The 18,861-nt window shown below is 46.0% G+C and overlaps 1 protein-coding gene across 1 annotated transcript; it reads left to right on the forward strand.

Moving 5' to 3' along the window:
* The first annotated feature begins 396 nt into the window (after positions 1-396).
* Positions 397-12,849, forward strand: LOC135532828 (lysosomal amino acid transporter 1 homolog). The gene is made up of 9 exons (XM_064960260.1): positions 397-597; positions 962-1,315; positions 4,640-4,769; positions 6,350-6,437; positions 6,948-7,057; positions 9,153-9,248; positions 10,593-10,778; positions 10,922-11,039; positions 11,298-12,849. The coding sequence occupies exons 2-8, from the start codon at positions 1,122-1,124 to the stop codon at positions 11,036-11,038; spliced, it is 921 nt and encodes a 306-aa protein (XP_064816332.1). The 5' UTR covers positions 397-597; positions 962-1,121; the 3' UTR covers position 11,039; positions 11,298-12,849.
* The last annotated feature ends 6,012 nt before the right edge of the window (positions 12,850-18,861 follow it).

The raw sequence follows: 18,861 nt of genomic DNA on the forward strand, positions 1-18,861 counted from the left end.
ATGCATCTGAAAAGTAGCTAGAATACTTGATAGAGAGGTGTTTAAATACGTATGGGGTGATTCCAGTGTGAACTTATCATACTAATATTTGTATTTGCTTCATTTTTTATAAAATCCCCAAAATTGACCCGAGGACATGGAAGTGCCCGTAGTTGCAGAATCACCCGATTCTTGTGTATTTTACTCCTCTTGTGTTACTATTTTATTTTTAAACTCTGCATTGTTGAAGGGCTCGTAAGGAGGCATTTCACGGTAGTCTACACCAGTTGTATTCGATGCATATGACAAAATAATACAATTATATTTGACTGGATGTATCACACCGCGACATAACACCCAGCAGATGGTGCTACGTCCTTATCCTTGTGGTCCTCAGTTCTGCGCTTTCTCCAGAAAATGCGGAAGTGAAAAAAATCATTTGATGCCATTTCGGAGGACAGGAGTGGGCGAGAATAATTTATCGTTTACAATATAATAAAATTATGGTAAATTAAATAGCTTCGCGGAATATATCGCTCAATCAAAACATAACGGCAGCCGAGTTGAGATGGAGAGCCGTCGCACAGTAACACGAAGGTCGAGAAATCAACGCATCCGGTGAGAGTTTATAGGCTGCATTTGATTTGTTGACAACGTTGGTTGGTCTGTGCCTGTTATGGCTGGTCCAACCAGTTGATGAGAAGCGATAACCACATCAATGAATAGCTTCTGTTTATAAGACGATCAAATTGCAGCATTGTAGACCTATGCGACCCCAACAACAGTTATTACCAATATGCAAATGTTTTCTTAAATGGAGAAAGCATCAACATTGTATCAGAGTTGTCTGGTGCGTGCATGTCGTTGCTGAAAAAGCATAGTAACAATGAATTGTATTTCTTTCCCCAACCGACACCACTCTTCCACATTTCCCCAGCCAATTCGTAATTATGTCAATGACCATGTGTATATTATCTTGCAGACTCATCAAATGACATCACCACACGCTCGTTTGCCAACCTGTAGCCTAGGTGTGGTGGGCTCGAGGGCGGTCAGTGTTTGGTGTCAACAAACAAACACTTCCACATCATCGCGCTCGGATTCTTCCACGGAGGCAGAGGGACACGGACATAGTCGCCCCCATGCCCCGCTTCCCGGGGAGGACTGCGGACGTGGCCGCTAACCTGACTTCCCCCGTGCTGGGTCGGCCACTGTGCGCTAACGGGACGCCCTGGATCCTCTACCTGTTTGAGGAATGCGTGGAGAATGTGTGGGAATACTGGAGCGTAGTCATCGGGCTGATTTCAATGTTCTGTTTCTTGCTGTCTACTCTACCGTAAGTTGTTCACCACTGCGTTAGGAATGCGTTCTCTTTAAGGGGAAAGTAGTTTTGAATTTATAATACAAACAAAAATAGCTGATCACAGATATTGTGACCAACAGCTGCGGTCTATCTGGCATTTGGTGTTGTGGTGATACGCATGACAGATTTTACCATTTTTAAATTTAACCTTTGTTTAACTAGGCACGTCAGTTAAGATCAAATTCTTATTTACAATGACGGCCAACAACGGTCAAACCCGGACGACACTGGGCCAATTGTGCGCTGCCCTACGGGACTCCCAATCATGGGTGGTGATAGCCTGGAATCGAACCAGGGTCTGTAGTGACACCTCAAATCAAATCAAATCAAATTTATTTATATAGCCCTTCGTACATCAGCTGATATCTCAAAGTGCTGTACAGAAACCCAGCCTAAAACCCCAAACAGCAAGCAATGCAGGTGTAGAAGCACGGTGGCTAGGAAAAACTCCCTAGAAAAGCCAAAACCTAGGAAGAAACCTAGAGAGGAACCAGGCTATGTGGGGTGGCCAGTCCTCTTCTGGCTGTGCCGGGTAGAGATTATAACAGAACATGGCCAAGATGTTCAAATGTTCATAAATGACCAGCATGGTCGAATAATAATAAGGCAGAACAGTTGAAACTGGAGCAGCAGCACGGCCAGGTGGACTGGGGACAGCAAGGAGTCATCATGTCAAGTAGTCCTGGGGCATGGTCCTAGGGCCGCGGTTCAGTTGAAACTGGAGCAGCAGCACGGCCAGGTGGACTGGGGACAGCAAGGAGTCATCATGTCAGGTAGTCCTGGGGCATGGTCCTAGGGCTCAGGTCCTCCGAGAGAGAGAAGGAGAGAATTAGAGAACGCACACTTAGATTCACACAGGACACCGAATTGGACAGGAGAAGTACTCCAGATATAACAAACTGACCCCAGCCCCGACACATAAACTACTGCAGCATAAATACTGGAGGCTGAGACAGGAGGGGTCAGGAGACACTGTGGCCCCACCCGAGGACACCCCCGGACAGGGCCAAACAGGAAGGATATAACCCCACCCACTATGCCAAAGCACAGCCCCCACACCACTGGAGGGATATCTTCAACCACCAACTTACCATCCTGAGACAAAGCTGAGTATAGCCCGCAAAGATCTCCGCCACGGCACAACCCAAGGGGGCGCCAACCCAGACAGGATGACCACATCAGTGAATCAACCCACTCAGGTGACGCACCCCCTCCAGGGACGGCATGAGAGAGCCCCAGCAAGCCAGTGACTCAGCCCCTGTAATAGGGTTAGAGGCAGAGAATCCCAGTGGAAAGAGGGGAACCGGCCAGGCAGAGACAGCAAGGGTGGTTCGTTGCTCCAGAGCCTTTCCGTTCACCTTCCCACTCCTGGGCCAGACTACACTCAATCATATGACCCACTGAAGAGATGAGTCTTCAGTAAAGACTCCTCAAGCACTGAGATGCAGTGCCTTTGACCACTGCTCCACTTGGGAGCCCATAAAAGATCAAATAGCCCACAAATGATTTATTACCGTAGCAAGGAGAAAGTCTGTGGCTCTGCAAAGACATTTTATCAGGTTCTGAGAGACATCTAATCTAAGTACAGTGCCTTGCGAAAGTATTCGGCCCCCTTGAACTTTGACCTTTTGCCACATTTCAGGCTTCAAACATAAAGATATAAAACAATTTTTTTTGTGAAGAATCAACAAGTGGGACACAATCATGAAGTGGAACGACATTTACTGGATATTTCAAACTTTTTTAACAAATCAAAAACGGAAAAATTGGGCGTGCAAAATCATTCAACCCCCTTAAGTTAATACTTGGTAGCGCCACCTTTTACTGCGATTACAGCTGTAACTCGCTTGGGGTATGTCTCTATCAGTTTTGCACATCGAGAGACTGAATTTTTTTCCCATTCCTCATTGCAAAACAGCTCGAGCTCAGTGAGGTTGGATGCAGACCATTTGTGAACAGCAGTTTTCAGTTCTTTCCACAGATTCTCGATTGGATTCAGGTCTGGACTTTGACTTGGCCATTCTAACACCTGGATATGTTTATTTTTTAACCATTCCATTGTAGATTTTGCTTTATGTTTTGGATCATTGTCTTGTTGGAAGACAAATCTCTGTCCCAGTCTCAGGTCTTTTGCAGACTCCATCAGGTTTTCTTCCAGAATGGTCCTGTATTTGGCTCCATCCATCTTCCCCATCAATTTTAACCATCTTCCCTGTCCCTGCTGAAGAAAAGCAGGCCCAAACCATGATGCTGCCACCACCATGTTTGACAGTGGGTATGGTGTTTTCAGGGTGATGAGCTGTGTTGCTTTTACGCCAAACATAACGTTTTGCATTGTTGTCAAAAAGTTCAATTTTGGTTTCATCTGACCAGAGCACCTTCTTCCACATGTTTGGTGTGTCTCCCAGGTGGCTTGTGGCAAACTTTAAACAACACTTTTTATGGATATCTTTAAGAAATGTCTTTCTTCTTGCCACTCTTCCATAAAGGCCAGATTTGTGCAATATACGACTGATTGTTGTCCTATGGACAGAGTCTCCCACCTCAGCTGTAGATCTCTGCAGTTCATCCAGAGTGATCATGGGTCTCTTGGCTGCATCTCTGATCAGTCTTCTCCTTGTATGAGCTGAAAGTTTAGAGGGACTGCCAGGTCTTGGTAGATTTGCAGTGGTCTGATACTCCTTCCATTTCAATATTATCGCTTGCACAGTGCTCCTTGGGATGTTTAAAGCTTGGGAAATATTTTTGTATCCAAATCCGTCTTTAAACTTCTTCACAACAGTATCTCGGACCTGCCTGGTGTGTTCCTTGTTCTTCATGATGCTCTCTGCGCTTTTAACGGACCTCTGAGACTATCACAGTGCAGGTGCATTTATACGGAGACTTGATTACACACAGGTGGATTGTATTTATCATCATTAGTCATTTAGATCAACATTGGATCATTCAGAGATCCTCACTGAACTTCTGGAGAGAGTTTGCTGCACTGAAAGTAAAGGACTGAATAATTTTGCATGTCCAATTTTTCAGTTTTTGATTTGTTAAAAAAGTTTGAAATATCCAGTAAATGTCATTCCACTTCATGATTGTGTCCCACTTGTTGTTGATTCTTCACAAGAAAATACAGTTTTATATCTTTATGTTTGAAGCCTGAAATTTGGCAAAAGGTCGCAAAGTTCAAGGGGGCCGAATACTTTCGCAAGGCACTGTATCTGTTTACATCACACCAGTCTCTTCTTTTTCTTCCCCATTCTCTCCTCCTCCATTGTATCTGTTTCTCTCTCTTTCTCCCCGCAGGCAAGTCTATGAGGCTTATCGCAATGGTAAAGTGGAGGAGGCCATGTCGTTTGGCTTTCTGCTCTTCCTCTTCAGTGGGGACCTCAGCAGTCTAATAGGCTGTGTCCTGACCAGCCAGCTGCCCATCCAGGTATCTATCAACAGGCACAACTTCAACTTGCTCTTGTATGAATATGGGCAGAGGCATTGCCACAGCACTCTCTGCCCAGACATGCCATGATGCACTGTATCACAGCTGCATTGAAGCATATTTTTAAAACACTCAGCATTTTGTTTCATCTGGTTTGTGAATGGAGTTAGGTAGGTACATTGTATCCCAATGGCATGTTTTCCTTAACCTTTCCCTGACCTTTACCTACGCCTTTCTCTGACCCTTACCTACGCCTTTCCCTGACCCTTACCTACGCCTTTCCCTGACCCTTACCTACGCCTTTCCCTGACCCTTACCTACGCCTTTCCCTGACCCTTACCTACGCCTTTCCCTGACCCTTACCTACGCCTTTCCCTGACCCTTACCTACGCCTATCCCTGACCCTTACCTACGCCTTTCCCTGACCTTTCCCTGACCCTGACCTTTCCCTGACCCTGACCTTTCCCTGACCCTTACCTACGCCTTTCCCTGACCCTTACCTACGTCTTTCCCTGACCCTGACCTTTCCCTGACCCTTACCTACGCCTTTCCCTGACCCTGACCTTTCCCTGACCCTTACCTACGGCTTTTCCTGACCCTGACCTTTCCCTGACCCTTACCTACGCCTTTCCCTGACCCTTACCTACGCCTTTCCCTGACCCTGACCTTTCCCTGACCCTTACCTACGCCTTTCCCTGACCTTTACCTACGCCGTTCCCTGACCCTTACCTAAGGCTTTCCCTGACCCTGACCTTTCCCTGACCCTGACCTACGCCTTTCCCTGACCCTTACCTACGCCTTTCCCTGACCCTTACCTACGGCTTTCCCTGACCCTGACCTTTCCCTGACCTTTCCCTGACCCTTACCTACGCCTTTCCCTGACCCTTACCTACGCCTTTCCCTGACCCTTACCTACGCCTTTCCCTGACCCTGACCTATGCCTGACCCTGACCTATGCCTTTCCCTTACCCTGACCTATGCCTGACCCTGACCTATGCCTTTCCCTTACCCTGACCTTTCCCTGACCCTTACCTACGGCTTTCCCTGACCCTTACCTACGCCTTTCCCTGACCCTGACCTATGCCTGACCCTGACCTATGCCTTTCCCTTACCCTGACCTTTCCCTGACCCTTACCTATGCCGTTCCCTGACCCTTACCTATGCCTTTCCCTGACCCTTACCTACGGCTTTCCCTGACCCTTACCTACGGCTTTCCCTGACCCTTACCTACGGCTTTCCCTGACCCTTACCTACGGCTTTCCCTGACCCTTACCTATGCCTTTCAATGACCCTGACCTTTCCCTGACCCTTACCTATGTTTTTCCCTGACCTTTCCCTGACCCTTACCTACGCCGTTCCCTGACCCTTACCTATGCCTTTCCCTGACCTTTCCCTGACCCTTACCTATGCCTTTCCCTGACCTTTCCCTGACCCTTACCTACGCCTTTCCCTGACCCTTACCTACGCCTTTCCCTGACCTTTACCCTGACCTTTCCCTGACCCTTACCTATGCCTACCTGCAGAGGGTGCCACTGTCGTCAAAATCATGTCTTATCTTCTCTCTCTCTTCTCTCTCTCAGATTGTGACAGTAGTGTTCTACATCTTCACTGATCTCCTGCTCATCTCCCAGTTCCTCTACTACAAGATAAAGAACAACTCATCTAAAAGTAATCAGCGTTGTTCCTTGTATTGTAGTTAGTGTGCTATAGTGTACTCCAGTCTGTGTACTCACTAATATGCTAGATGTATTCCCTATAGACAATGCTAATAGCTCTGCCCAGTTATCCATGCCTAATGTGTTTGACATGACTGTGGTCAAGTGAAATTGCTAGTTTCTACTAAAAGTTGATTACTGACAAATTCTCACCTTGTAAAGCCCATTTGTTAGTCCAGTTTGCAGCCGAGGGCTGGAACACAAAATGAAGACATATTGGATTACTTAACAGTACATCTACACAAGTGTGTGTGTGTGTGTGTGTTTTGTTTTGTGTTGTGGGTATGTATCTGTCAATAAAGACTGATTTGAGTGACAGAAAGAGAGAGGGAGGTCTTGCCACACCTGTTCAAGCCCTTCCCTACTTTCTCCGTAGCTCAATGTCACACACAGGTGTGTCTGAAACAGGTCACCTCTACAAAACCAGGAGGGGCAGCAACACTGTGTGTGTTTCTTCCCCCAGAGCGCCCCACGTTGAAGTGGCTGTGTTTCCTGTGGTGCGGGGCTTCCACTGTGGCCCTCCTGATCCTCCCCAAGTTTATCACTGACAACAACCCCTCCGCCAACACTCAGGTGACGTGTGAGAGAGAGACACTCTCTGTCTCTCTCTGTGTCTGTCTCTCTCTCTCTTTGCCTCTCTCTCTCTCTTTGCCTCTCTCTTTGCCTCTCTCTTTGTCTCTCTTTGTCTCTCTCTTTGTCTCTCTCTGTCTCTCTCTGTGTCTCTCTGTGTGTCTCTCTCTCTCTCTGTCTCTCTCTGTCTCTCTCTCTCTCTGTGTCTCTCTCTCTCTCTCTTTGTCTCTCTCTCTCTCTCTGTCTCTCTCTCTCTCTCTCTCTCTTTGTCTCTCTCTCTCTCTTTGTCTCTCTCTTTGTCTCTCTGTGTCTCTCTCTTTGTCTCTCTGTGTCTCTCTCTCTCTGTGTCTCTCACTCTCACTCTCACTCTCAAATTCAAGCTGCTTTATTGGCATGAAAAACATTGTGTCAATATTGCCAAAGCAACAATGTATACAATATACATTGTAAAAAAAATTATAAATGATAGCAAATAATAATATTAAATGGTAGTAAATAATAAAAATTAATTAAATACAAAAATAATAACAATAAAATGGTAACAGTCAATAGTAGAAATGTAATAAATATAAAATCAAATTATGGAAAATGAGTGTTGGCAGAGGGGTTGTTGTCAGTGATAAACTTGGGGAGGATCAGGAGGGCCACAGTGGAGGAAACACAACCACTTCAACGTGGGGCGGCAGGGTAGCCTAGTGGTTAGAGCGTGTGACAAGTAACCGGAAGGTTGCAAGTTCAAACCCCCAGCTGACAAGGTACAAGTCAATCGTTCTGCCCCTGAACAGGCAGTTAACCCACTGTTCCTAGGCCGTCATTGAAAATAAGAATTTGTTCTTAACTGACTTGCCTGGTTAAATAAAGGTAAAATATAAATAAATAAAAAACTATAACAACTTATAACTAACTAACGGTCATCTTCTCCTTTATATCAGTACAACAACTACAATCATCATTACTATGACTACTACTACCATCACTAAACTGTTATCACTACTATTACCACCCACATTTGGAATGATAAACAGTAATAGTAATAACAATAATAGCAATAATAAGTAAGTTACTGTTTACTATGCAGATGTTATTATTCAGTGTCCCTCAGGCGATGGCAGGAAAATACATATTTGGCTGCAAGAGGAGCCATTGCTCCTTCACACATGAGTATTCTTAGTTTTTCCTCTGGGTTCAATTTGTAAAAATGTGGTATATATGTAGTCATTTCTGTGAATAATGAATCTCTTTGTGAGGAATATTTATCACAGTAAAGGAGAAAGTGCATCTCTGTCTCTACCTCCCCTGTTATGCAGTGACCACATACACGCTCCTCTTTGGGTAGCCATGTCTTTTTATGTCTGCCGGTTTCTATTGCCAATCGGTGGTCACTCAGCCTGTACTTGGTAAGGATATGTCTCTGCTTCGTATCTCTGACAGAGTAGAGATAATCAGCCAATTCATATTCTCTGTTTAGGGTCAGATAGCAATTTAGTCGGTTTGGGGATTTTGTTTCATTTTTCCAATGTTGTATATATGATTCCTTTGATTGGTTCATGATTTTGCTTATTGGAATTCTTTCTTTTGAAGCAGTGCTGGTGTCAGCTTGGTTGGTGAGGTCCAACACCAGCTGACTGAGAGGGCTCGTTTCTGGGCTCAGCTCTTGGGTTTGAAGTGCTTTAAATTGCTTTTCTGTATTTTCATTATTAATGGAAAGCGGCCCAATTCTGCCCTACATGCATTAGTTGGTGTATTTCTCTGGACTTGTAGGATTTTCCGACAGAATTCTGCATGTAGGGCTTCAATTGGATGTTTGTCCCACATTTTAAAGTTCAGTTTATTGAGTGGCCCCAAACCCCCAAAGAGCTATTGGTAGGATTACACTGTCAAATATTTTAGTCCAAATTTTAATTGGGATGTTGATTTTGAATAATTTAATTTGTATTGCATACATTGCTCTGCGGGCTTTTTCTTTGAGTGCATTCACTGCCATATTAAAGTTTCCCGATGCAGATATGGTCAGCCCAAGGTAGGTCTCTCTCTGACTCCCTGTGTGTCTCTCTCTTTGTCTCTGACTCTCTCTCTCTCTTTCTGCCTCTCTCTTCAGAGTGCCTCTAACAGTGTGGAGATCTCTGGTTATGCCTGTGGATACCTGGCCTCCATATTCTACCTCTCCTCTCGTTTTCCACAGCTCTACAAAAATGTGAGTGACAATATATGGGTGATTTATGGAGGGAGGTGGGGTAAGATTTAACAGGATGGCAAGGTTAGGGGACATGAGGAGTGAGAGGGGGGTTGGGGTAAGATTTAACAGGATGGCAAGGTTAGGGGACGTGAGGAGTGAGGGGGGTGGGGTAGATTTAACAGGATGGCAAGGTTAGGGGGACGTGAGGAGTGAGAGGGGGAGGTGGGGTAAGATTTAACAGGATGGCAAGGTTAGGGGACATGAGGGAGTGAGAGGGGGGAGGTGGGGTAAGATTTAACAGGATGGCAGTGTTAGGGGAGGTGAGGGTGAGAGGGGGTGGGGTAAGATTTAACAGGATGGCAGGGTTAGGGGACGTGAGGAGTGAGAGGGGGGGAAGAAAGGCTCAAAGTAGATGGGGCCAAAATAGAAGAGACGAATGAGTAACACATGCTTTTTAATTTTTAAAATGAGAACCGGGCTTGAGAGACAATAGTGTCTCCTGCTGAGTGATGTCACAGCATCTGAGCTGGTGTCCTGCTGAGTGATGTCACAGCATCTGGACTGGTGTCTGCTGCTGGGTGATGTCACAGCATCTGAACTGGTGTCTGCTGCTGAGTGATGTCACAGCATCTGAACTGGTGTCTCCTGCTGAGTGATGTCACAGCATCTGAACTGGTGTCTGCTGCTGAGTGATGTCACAGCATCTGAACTGGTGTCTGCTGCCGAGTGATGTCACAGCATCTGAACTGGTGTCTGCTGCTGAGTGATGTCACAGCATCTGAGCTGGTGTCTCCTGCCGAGTGATGTCACATCATCTGAACTGGTGTCTCCTGCCGAGTGATGTCACAGCATCTGAGCTGGTGTCTGCTGCCGAGTGATGTCACAGCATCTGAACTGGTGTCTGCTGCTGAGTGATGTCACAGCATCTGAACTGGTGTCTGCTGCTGAGTGATGTCACACCATCTGAACTGGTGTCTCCTGCCGAGTGATGTCACAGCATCTGAACTGGGGTCTCCTGCTGAGAACTCACTGTCACTCCCAATGTGATAACAGTTCCTAGGGATGTTCAAAGGGGGAGAGCACAGTACACAAACACACGTTTTGATCTAGTGAGTGTCTGTGTGAGCATGCATGACTTACCAACAACAAATCATGCATAATAACACATTGTCAAACATTGAAAATATGTTAGGCATGAATATTATTTTGGAACTTCTTAAAATAAAAAGTGGGTACAATTTAAGAAGTAACAACAGAATGGGGGTGAATAATTAACTATGTAATATGTTTTGAACCTAAAATCTTCAATTTTCTCTGTTGGTTTTGAGGTCTAGACGGTAACATCTCCCTGTCTGTCTCCAGTTTAAGCGGCAGTCTACAGAGGGCACGTCGTACATGCTGTTTGCCCTGGCCATGATGGGCAACGGGACCTACGGGCTCAGTGTCATTGTGGTTCTACCAGCTCTGGCCGGCTCAAAACAGGCCTTCATCCTCAAACATCTGGCCTGGCTCATCGGCAGCCTGGGAGTCCTCCTCCTAGACTTCTTTGTATCCTTTTTCTCAGAGATCATTTCACCAAAAAAAAGGATCAAAAATAAAGAAGGGAAGGTGTTATTTTTCTCTGTTGTTTAAGTGTTGGGATTTTGTTGACTTGTTGTGGTGTGTTTGTGAATGAGCCTTAACTCTCCCAGGTCACCGCCCAGTTCATCATCTATAGGAACAACCACTCCGCTAAAACCAGCAAGAAGATGAACGTTCCTGAAGTAGAACCTCTGCTCTGTGAAGAGGAGGAACTGTCCACGTTCTAGAGTGAGAACAATATGGAAGTTCTAGAGTGAGAACAATATGGAAGTTCTAGAGTGAGAACATTATGGAAGTTCTAGAGTGAGAACAATATGGAAGTTCTAGAGAGAACAATATGGAAGTTCTAGAGTGAGAACAATATGGAAGTTCTAGAGTGAGAACAATATGGAAGTTCTAGAATGAGAACAATAAAAGATCATTCTAGAAATCCTCTCCATAATCAATCAATCAAATGTATTTATAAAGCCCTTTTTACATCTGTAGACGTCACAACGTGATATATGAAGAAAATCAGCCTACACAACCCCAAACAGCAAGCAATGCAGATGTAGAGGAACGATGGCTTGGAGAAACTCCCTGTTGACTGGAGCCCTGCACTAATCTGACAGATGTGATGGTTCACCAATGTTCCCTCCGCTGAAGTACAGGCGAATTACAGGCGTTTTATATCTGAGGAATGTAATCTCAGTAGAACTATTCTCTTTGTAAGGGGGGGGGGGGTCATGTGATCTATTCACTATGCCGGTTCCTCGTACGCTACAGGCCTATTGGCTGTGTCAGTGTCTCACATTGCTCTAGTCTAGTTTGTCAACGGTTAGAGCTCTTGTGTTTTCCAGGATAAGATATGCAATACACTTTGAACTGTTCGCGCAGCGTTGTCGTCTAGGTAGACCATACAGTAGGGGACCACACCAGTGGCTAGGTAGACCGTACAGTAGGGGACCACACCAGTGGCTAGGTAGACCGTACAGTAGGGGACCACACCAGTGGCTAGGTAGACCGTACAGTAGGGGACCACCAGTGGCTAGGTAGACCGTACAGTAGGGGACCACACCAGTGGCTAGGTAGACCGTACAGTAGGGGACCACACCAGTGGCTAGGTAGACCGTACAGTAGGGGACCACACCAGTGGCTAGGTAGACCGTACAGTAGGGGACCACCAGTGGCTAGGTAGACCGTACAGTAGGGGACCACCAGTGGCTAGGTAGACCGTACAGTAGGGGACCACACCAGTGGCTAGGTAGACCGTACAGTAGGGGACCACACCAGTGGCTAGGTAGACCGTACAGTAGGGGACCACACCAGTGGCTAGGTAGACCGTACAGTAGGGGACCACCAGTGGCTAGGTAGACCGTACAGTAGGGGACCACCAGTGGCTAGGTAGACCGTACAGTAGGGGACCACACCAGTGGCTAGGTAGACCGTACAGTAGGGGACCACACCAGTGGCTAGGTAGACCGTACAGTAGGGGACCACACCAGTGGCTAGGTAGACCGTACAGTAGGGGACCACACCAGTGGCTAGGTAGACCGTACAGTAGGGGACCACACCAGTGGCTAGGTAGACCGTACAGTAGGGGACCACACCAGTGGCTAGGTAGACCTGTTTTCGAGTTGCTGTGCTGTGCGTTTTGTTGCCAACCTATTTTGCTACCTGACAATTTTACGGTTTTTACTTTTTAATTACTGTTGTTATACACACACACACATATATATATTTTTTTTCCACCCACAACTTTTTCACTCCGGACGCTTTATCTGGACACGATTCGTCAGGACCTCCAACACCGAAGCTAAGTAGTAACATTAACATGATGCCTTCTAATTGCAGTCGCTGTACTCGCCTTACGGCGAGGATAGCTGTGCTACAAGCCCGGCTTCAGACGCAATCGTTAGGCAAGGGTAATTTCAGTGTAGGAAAGGATGAAACAGCGTCTGTGCCACCAGCAAGTACAGATAGTAGTATAAATCCCCTGGCACAGTCCCCGCAGCCGGACAACTTTCTCACGGTTTCTGGAAGGAAATGCTGTAGGAACGCTCAACCGGTGTCGCTCATTCAGCCGACAGAAACTTTCAACCGGTTTTCCCCATTAAGTAGCGAGTCGGAGTCAGAGGCCGAGCCTTCTCTGGTCTATACTCCTCCCGTTACGGGGTCTGAGACGCCGAAGCTTCCCACCATTAGCTCTGACAAATTGAAAACTCTAGTCATTGGCGACTCCATTACCCGCAGTATTAGACTTAAAACGAATCATCCAGCGATCATACATTGTTTACCGGGGGCAGGGCTACCGACGTTAAGGCTAATCTGAAGATGGTGCTGGCTAAAGCTAAAACTGGCGAGTGTAGAGAGTATAGAGATATTGTTATCCACGTCGGCACCAACGATGTTAGGATGAAACAGTCAGAGATCACCAAGCGCAACATAGCTTCTGCGTGTAAATCAGCTAGAAAGATGTGTCGGCATCGAGTAATTGTCTCTGGCCCCCTCCCAGTTAGGGGGAGTGATGAGCTCTACAGCAGAGTCTCACAACTCAATCGCTGGTTGAAAACTGTTTTCTGCCCCTCCGAAAAGTTAGAATTTGTAGATAATTGGCCCTCTTTTGGGACTCACCCACAAACAGGACCAAGCCTGACCTGCTGAGGAGTGACGGACTCCATCCTAGCTGGAGGGGTGCTCTCATCTTATCTACCAACATAGACAGGGCTCTAACTCCTCTAGCTCCACAATGAAATAGGGTGCAGGCCAGGCAGCAGGCTGTTAGCCAGCCTGCCAGCATAGTGGAGTCTGCCACTAGCATAGTCAGTGTAGTCAGCTCAGCTATCACCATTGAGACCGTGTCTGTGCCTCGACCTAGGTTGCGCAAAACTAAACATGGCGGTGTTCGCCTTAGCAATCTCACTAGGATAAAGACCACCTCCATTCCTGTCATTATTGAAAGAGATCATGATACCTCACATCTCAAAATAGGGCTACTTAATGTTAGATCCCTTACTTCAAAGGCAATTATAGTCAATGAACTAATCACTGATCATAATCTTGATGTGATTGGCCTGACTGAAACATGGCTTAAGCCTGAATAATTTACTGTGTTAAATGAGGCCTCACCTCCTGGCTACACTAGTGACCATATCCCCCGTGCATCCCGCAAAGGCGGAGGTGTTGCTAACATTTACGATAGCAAATTTCAATTTACAAAAAAAAAATGACGTTTTCGTCTTTTGAGCTTCTAGTCATGAAATCTATGCAGCCTACTCAATCACTTTTTATAGCTACTGTTTACAGGCCTCCTGGGTCATATACAGCGTTCCTCACTGAGTTCCCTGAATTCCTATCGGACCTTGTAGTCATAGCAGATAATATTCTAATCTTTGGTGACTTTAATATTCACATGGAAAAGTCCACAGACCCACTCCAAAAGGCTTTCGGAGCCATCATCGACTCAGTGGGTTTTGTCCAACATGTCTCTGGACCCACTCACTGTCACAGTCATACGCTGGACCTAGTTTTGTCCCATGGAATAAATGTTGTGGATCTTAATGTTTTCCTCATAATCCAGGACTATCGGACCACCATTTTATTACGTTTGCAATTGCAACAAATAATCTGCTCAGACCCCAACCAAGGAACATCAAAAGTCGTGCTATAAATTCACAGACAACACAAAGATTCCTTGATGTCCTTCCAGATTCCCTCTGTCTACCCAATGACACCAGAGGACAAAAATCAGTTAACCACCTAACTGAGGAACTCAATTTAACCTTGCGCAATACCCTAGATGCAGTTGCACCCCTAAAAACTAAAAACATTTCTCATAAGAAACTAGCTCCCTGGTACACAGAAAATACCCGAGCTCTGAAGCAAGCTTCCAGAAAATTGGAACGGAAATGGCGCCACACCAAACTGGAAGTCTTCCGTCTAGCTTGGAAAGACAGTACCGTGCAGTACCGAAGAGCCCTTACTGCTGCTCGATCATCCTATTTTTCTAACTTAATTGAGGACAATAAGAACAATCCAAAATTCCTTTTTGATACGGTCGCAAAGCTAACTAAAAAGCAGCATTCCCCAAGAGAGGATGACTTTCACTTTAGCAGTGATAAATTCATGAACTTCTTTGAGGAAAAAATTATGATTATTAGAAAGCAAATTACAGACTCCTCCTTAAATCTGCGTATTCCTTCAAAGCTCAGTTGTCCTGAGTCTGCACAACTCTGCGTGGACCTAGGATCAAGAGAGACGCTCAAGTGTTTTAGTACTATATCTCTTGACACAATGATGAAAATAATCATGGCCTCTAAACCTTCAAGCTGCTTACTGGACCCTATTCCAACTAAACTACTGAAAGAGCTGCTTCCTGTGCTTGGCCCTCCTATGTTGAACATAATAAACGGCTCTCTATCCACCGGATGTGTACCAAACTCACTAAAAGTGGCAGTAATAAAGCCTCTCTTGAAAAAGCCAAACCTTGACCCAGAAAATATAAAAAACTATCGGCCTATATCGAATCTTCCATTCCTCTCAAAAATCTTAGAAAAGGCTGTTGCTCAGCAACTCACTGCCTTCCTGAAGACAAACAATGTATATGAAATGCTTCAGTCTGGTTTTAGACCCCATCATAGCACTGAGACGGCACTTGTGAAGGTGGTAAATGACATTTTAATGGCATCGGACCGAGGCTCTGCATCTGTCCTCGTGCTCCTAGACCTTAGTGCTGCTTTTGATACCATCGATCACCACATTCTTTTGGAGAGATTGGAAACCCAAATTGGTCTACACGGTCAAGTTCTGGCCTGGTTTAGATCTTATCTGTCGGAAAGATATCAGTTTGTCTCTGTGGATGGTTTGTCCTCTGACAAATCAACTGTAAATTTCGGTGTTCCTCAAGGTTCCGTTTTAGGACCGCTGTTGTTTTCACTATATATTTTACCTCTTGGGGATGTTATTCGAAAACATAATGTTAACTTTCACTGCTATGCGGATGATACACAGCTGTACATTTCAATGAAACATGGTGAAGCCCCAAAATTGCCCTCGCTAGAAGCATGTGTTTCAGACATAAGGAAGTGGATGGCAGCAAACTTTCTACTTTTAAACTCGGATAAAACAGAGATGCTTGTTCTAGGTCCCAAGAAACAAAGAGATCTTCTGTTGAATCTGACAATTAATCTTAATGGTTGTACAGTCATCTCAAATAAAACTGTGAAGGACCTCGGCGTTACTCTGGACCCTGATCTCTCTTTTGAAGAACATATCAAGACCATTTCAAGGACAGCTTTTTTCCATCTACGTAACATTGCAAAAATCAGAAACTTTCTGTCCAAAAATGATGCAGAAAAATTAATCCATGCTTTTGTCACTTCTAGGTTAGACTACTGCAATGCTCTACTTTCCGGCTACCCGGATAAAGCACTAAATAAACTTCAGTTAGTGCTAAATACGGCTGCTAGAATCCTGACTAGAACCAAAAATTTGATCATATTACTCCAGTGCTAGCCTCCCTACACTGGCTTCCTGTCAAAGCAAGGGCTGATTTCAAGGTTTTACTGCTAACCTACAAAGCATTGCATGGGCTTGCTCCTACCTATCTCTCTGATTTGGTCCTGCCGTACATACCTACACGTACGCTACGGTCACAAGACGCAGGCCTCCTAATTGTCCCTAGAATTTCTAAGCAAACAGCTGGAGGCAGGGCTTTCTCCTATAGAGCTCCATTTTTATGGAACGGTCTGCCTACCCATGTCAGAGACGCAAACTCGGTCTCAACCTTTAAGTCTTTACTGAAGACTCATCTCTTCAGTGGGTCATATGATTGAGTGTAGTCTGGCCCAGGAGTGGGAAGGTGAACGGAAAGGCTCTGGAGCAACGAACCACCCTTGCTGTCTCTGCCTGGCCGGTTCCCCTCTTTCCACTGGGATTCTCTGCCTCTAACCCTATTACAGGGGCTGAGTCACTGGCTTGCTGGGGCTCTCTCATGCCGTCCCTGAGGGGGTGCGTCACCTGAGTGGGTTGATTCACTGATGTGGTCATCCTGTCTGGGTTGCGCCCCCCCTTGGGTTGTGCCGTGGCGGAGATCTTTGCGGGCTATACTCAGCTTTGTCTCAGGATGGTAAGTTGGTGGTTGAAGATATCCCTCCAGTGGTGTGGGGGCTGTGCTTTGGCATAGTGGGTGGGGTTATATCCTTCCTGTTTGGCCCTGTCCGGGGTGTCCTCGGGTGGGGCCACAGTGTCTCCTGACCCCTCCTGTCTCAGCCTTCAGTATTTATGCTGCAGTAGTTTATGTGTCGGGGGCTGGGGTCAGTTTGTTATATCTGGAGTACTTCTCCTGTCCAATTCGGTGTCCTGTGTGAATCTAAGTGTGCGTTCTCTAATTCTCTCCTTCTCTCTCTCGGAGGACCTGAGCCCTAGGACCATGCCCCAGGACTACCTGACATGATGACTCCTTGCTGTCCCCAGTCCACCTGGCCGTGCTGCTGCTCCAGTTTCAACTGAACCGCGGCCCTAGGACCATGCCCCAGGACTACTTGACATGATGACTCCTTGCTGTCCCCAGTCCACCTGGCCGTGCTGCTGCTCCAGTTTCAACTGTTCTGCCTTATTATTATTCGACCATGCTGGTCATTTATGAACATTTGAACATCTTGGCCATGTTCTGTTATAATCTCTACCCGGCACAGCCAGAAGAGGACTGGCCACCCCATAGCCTGGTTCCTCTCTAGGTTTCTTCCTAGGTTTTGGCTTTTCTAGGGAGTTTTTCCTAGCCACCGTGCTTCTACACCTGCATTGCTTGCTGTTTGGGGTTTTAGGCTGGGTTTCTGTACAGCACTTTGAGATATCAGCTGATGTACGAAGGGCTATATAAATAAATTTGATTTGATTTGATTTTGATTTGACCGTACAGTAGGGGACCACACCAGTGGCTAGGTAGACCGTACAGTAGGGGACCACACCAGTGGCTAGGTAGACCGTACAGTAGGGGACCACACCAGTGGCTAGGTAGACCGTACAGTAGGGAACCACACCAGTGGCTAGGTAGACCGTACAGTAGGGGACCACACCAGTGGCTAGGTAGACCGTACAGTAGGGGACCACACCAGTGGCTAGGTAGACCGTACAGTATGGGACCACACCAGTGGCTAGGTAGACCGTACAGTAGGGGACCACACCCGTGGCTAGGTAGACCGTACAGTAGGGGACCACCAGTGGCTAGGTAGACCGTACAGTAGGGGACCACACCAGTGGCTGTTCCTGTATGTACGTTTCAAAATGTCATACATTGGCACAATTGGTGTGTCGCAAAGTAGTGGGCTGCACCCACAGTAATGTATTTAACACTGGTGGTGAATTAGTTATAAAAACCCTGGTTTTGTTCTATGAGCAGATTCTGTCGTAGTTGAATCCCTATTTAGAAGTTGGTAAATTGCTTGGAGTGTTTACACAGTGTTTAGATGGTGAAAATCCAGTGGGTGAAGCCAGATCTCCTGTGCCTTGCATCTACATTATATTAACATGAATGTGTTGCTGCAGTGCAGTGCTGAAGGCTGTTTGACGTGTTCAAGGCTGCTGCTTTTAAAAACCAACAGTTCTTTGGCTGAAATCTAACCATTTTAACTGAACAGCCTGTTTTCCTTATCTCCTCTCCTTATCTCCTCTCCTTATCTCCTCTGGCCCAGTTTATTTTACTTTCAGCGTCCACGAAGGAAGGAAGGATTTTTTTTTTTTTTAACAGTATTGAGTCACAGCCGTGAGCATTGAGTTCACCCCTTATTTTGGAGTTGTGTCCAGGGGTGTGTTCATTAGGAACCAAATGGAACAAAACGGGGAAGGGGCCTACCTGAATTTGTCCAATAGAAACTCTCGTTTTCGTTGCAAAATATTTTTGTTTAAGAGTAAGCGTTTCGAAACGGAAAACGTTTACTCAAAACGGAAATTGTTGTGTGACTAATGAATACACCCCAGTCTTCTATGTGTGTAGTCACATGCCCAATTTGTAAGTTGCTCTGGATAAGAGCGTCTGCCAAATGACGTAAATGTAAATGTAAATATATGTTCA

This window comes from Oncorhynchus masou, unplaced genomic scaffold (assembly GCF_036934945.1).
Source record: "Oncorhynchus masou masou isolate Uvic2021 unplaced genomic scaffold, UVic_Omas_1.1 unplaced_scaffold_2051, whole genome shotgun sequence".
In the NCBI taxonomy this organism is placed as follows: Eukaryota; Metazoa; Chordata; class Actinopteri; order Salmoniformes; family Salmonidae; genus Oncorhynchus; species Oncorhynchus masou.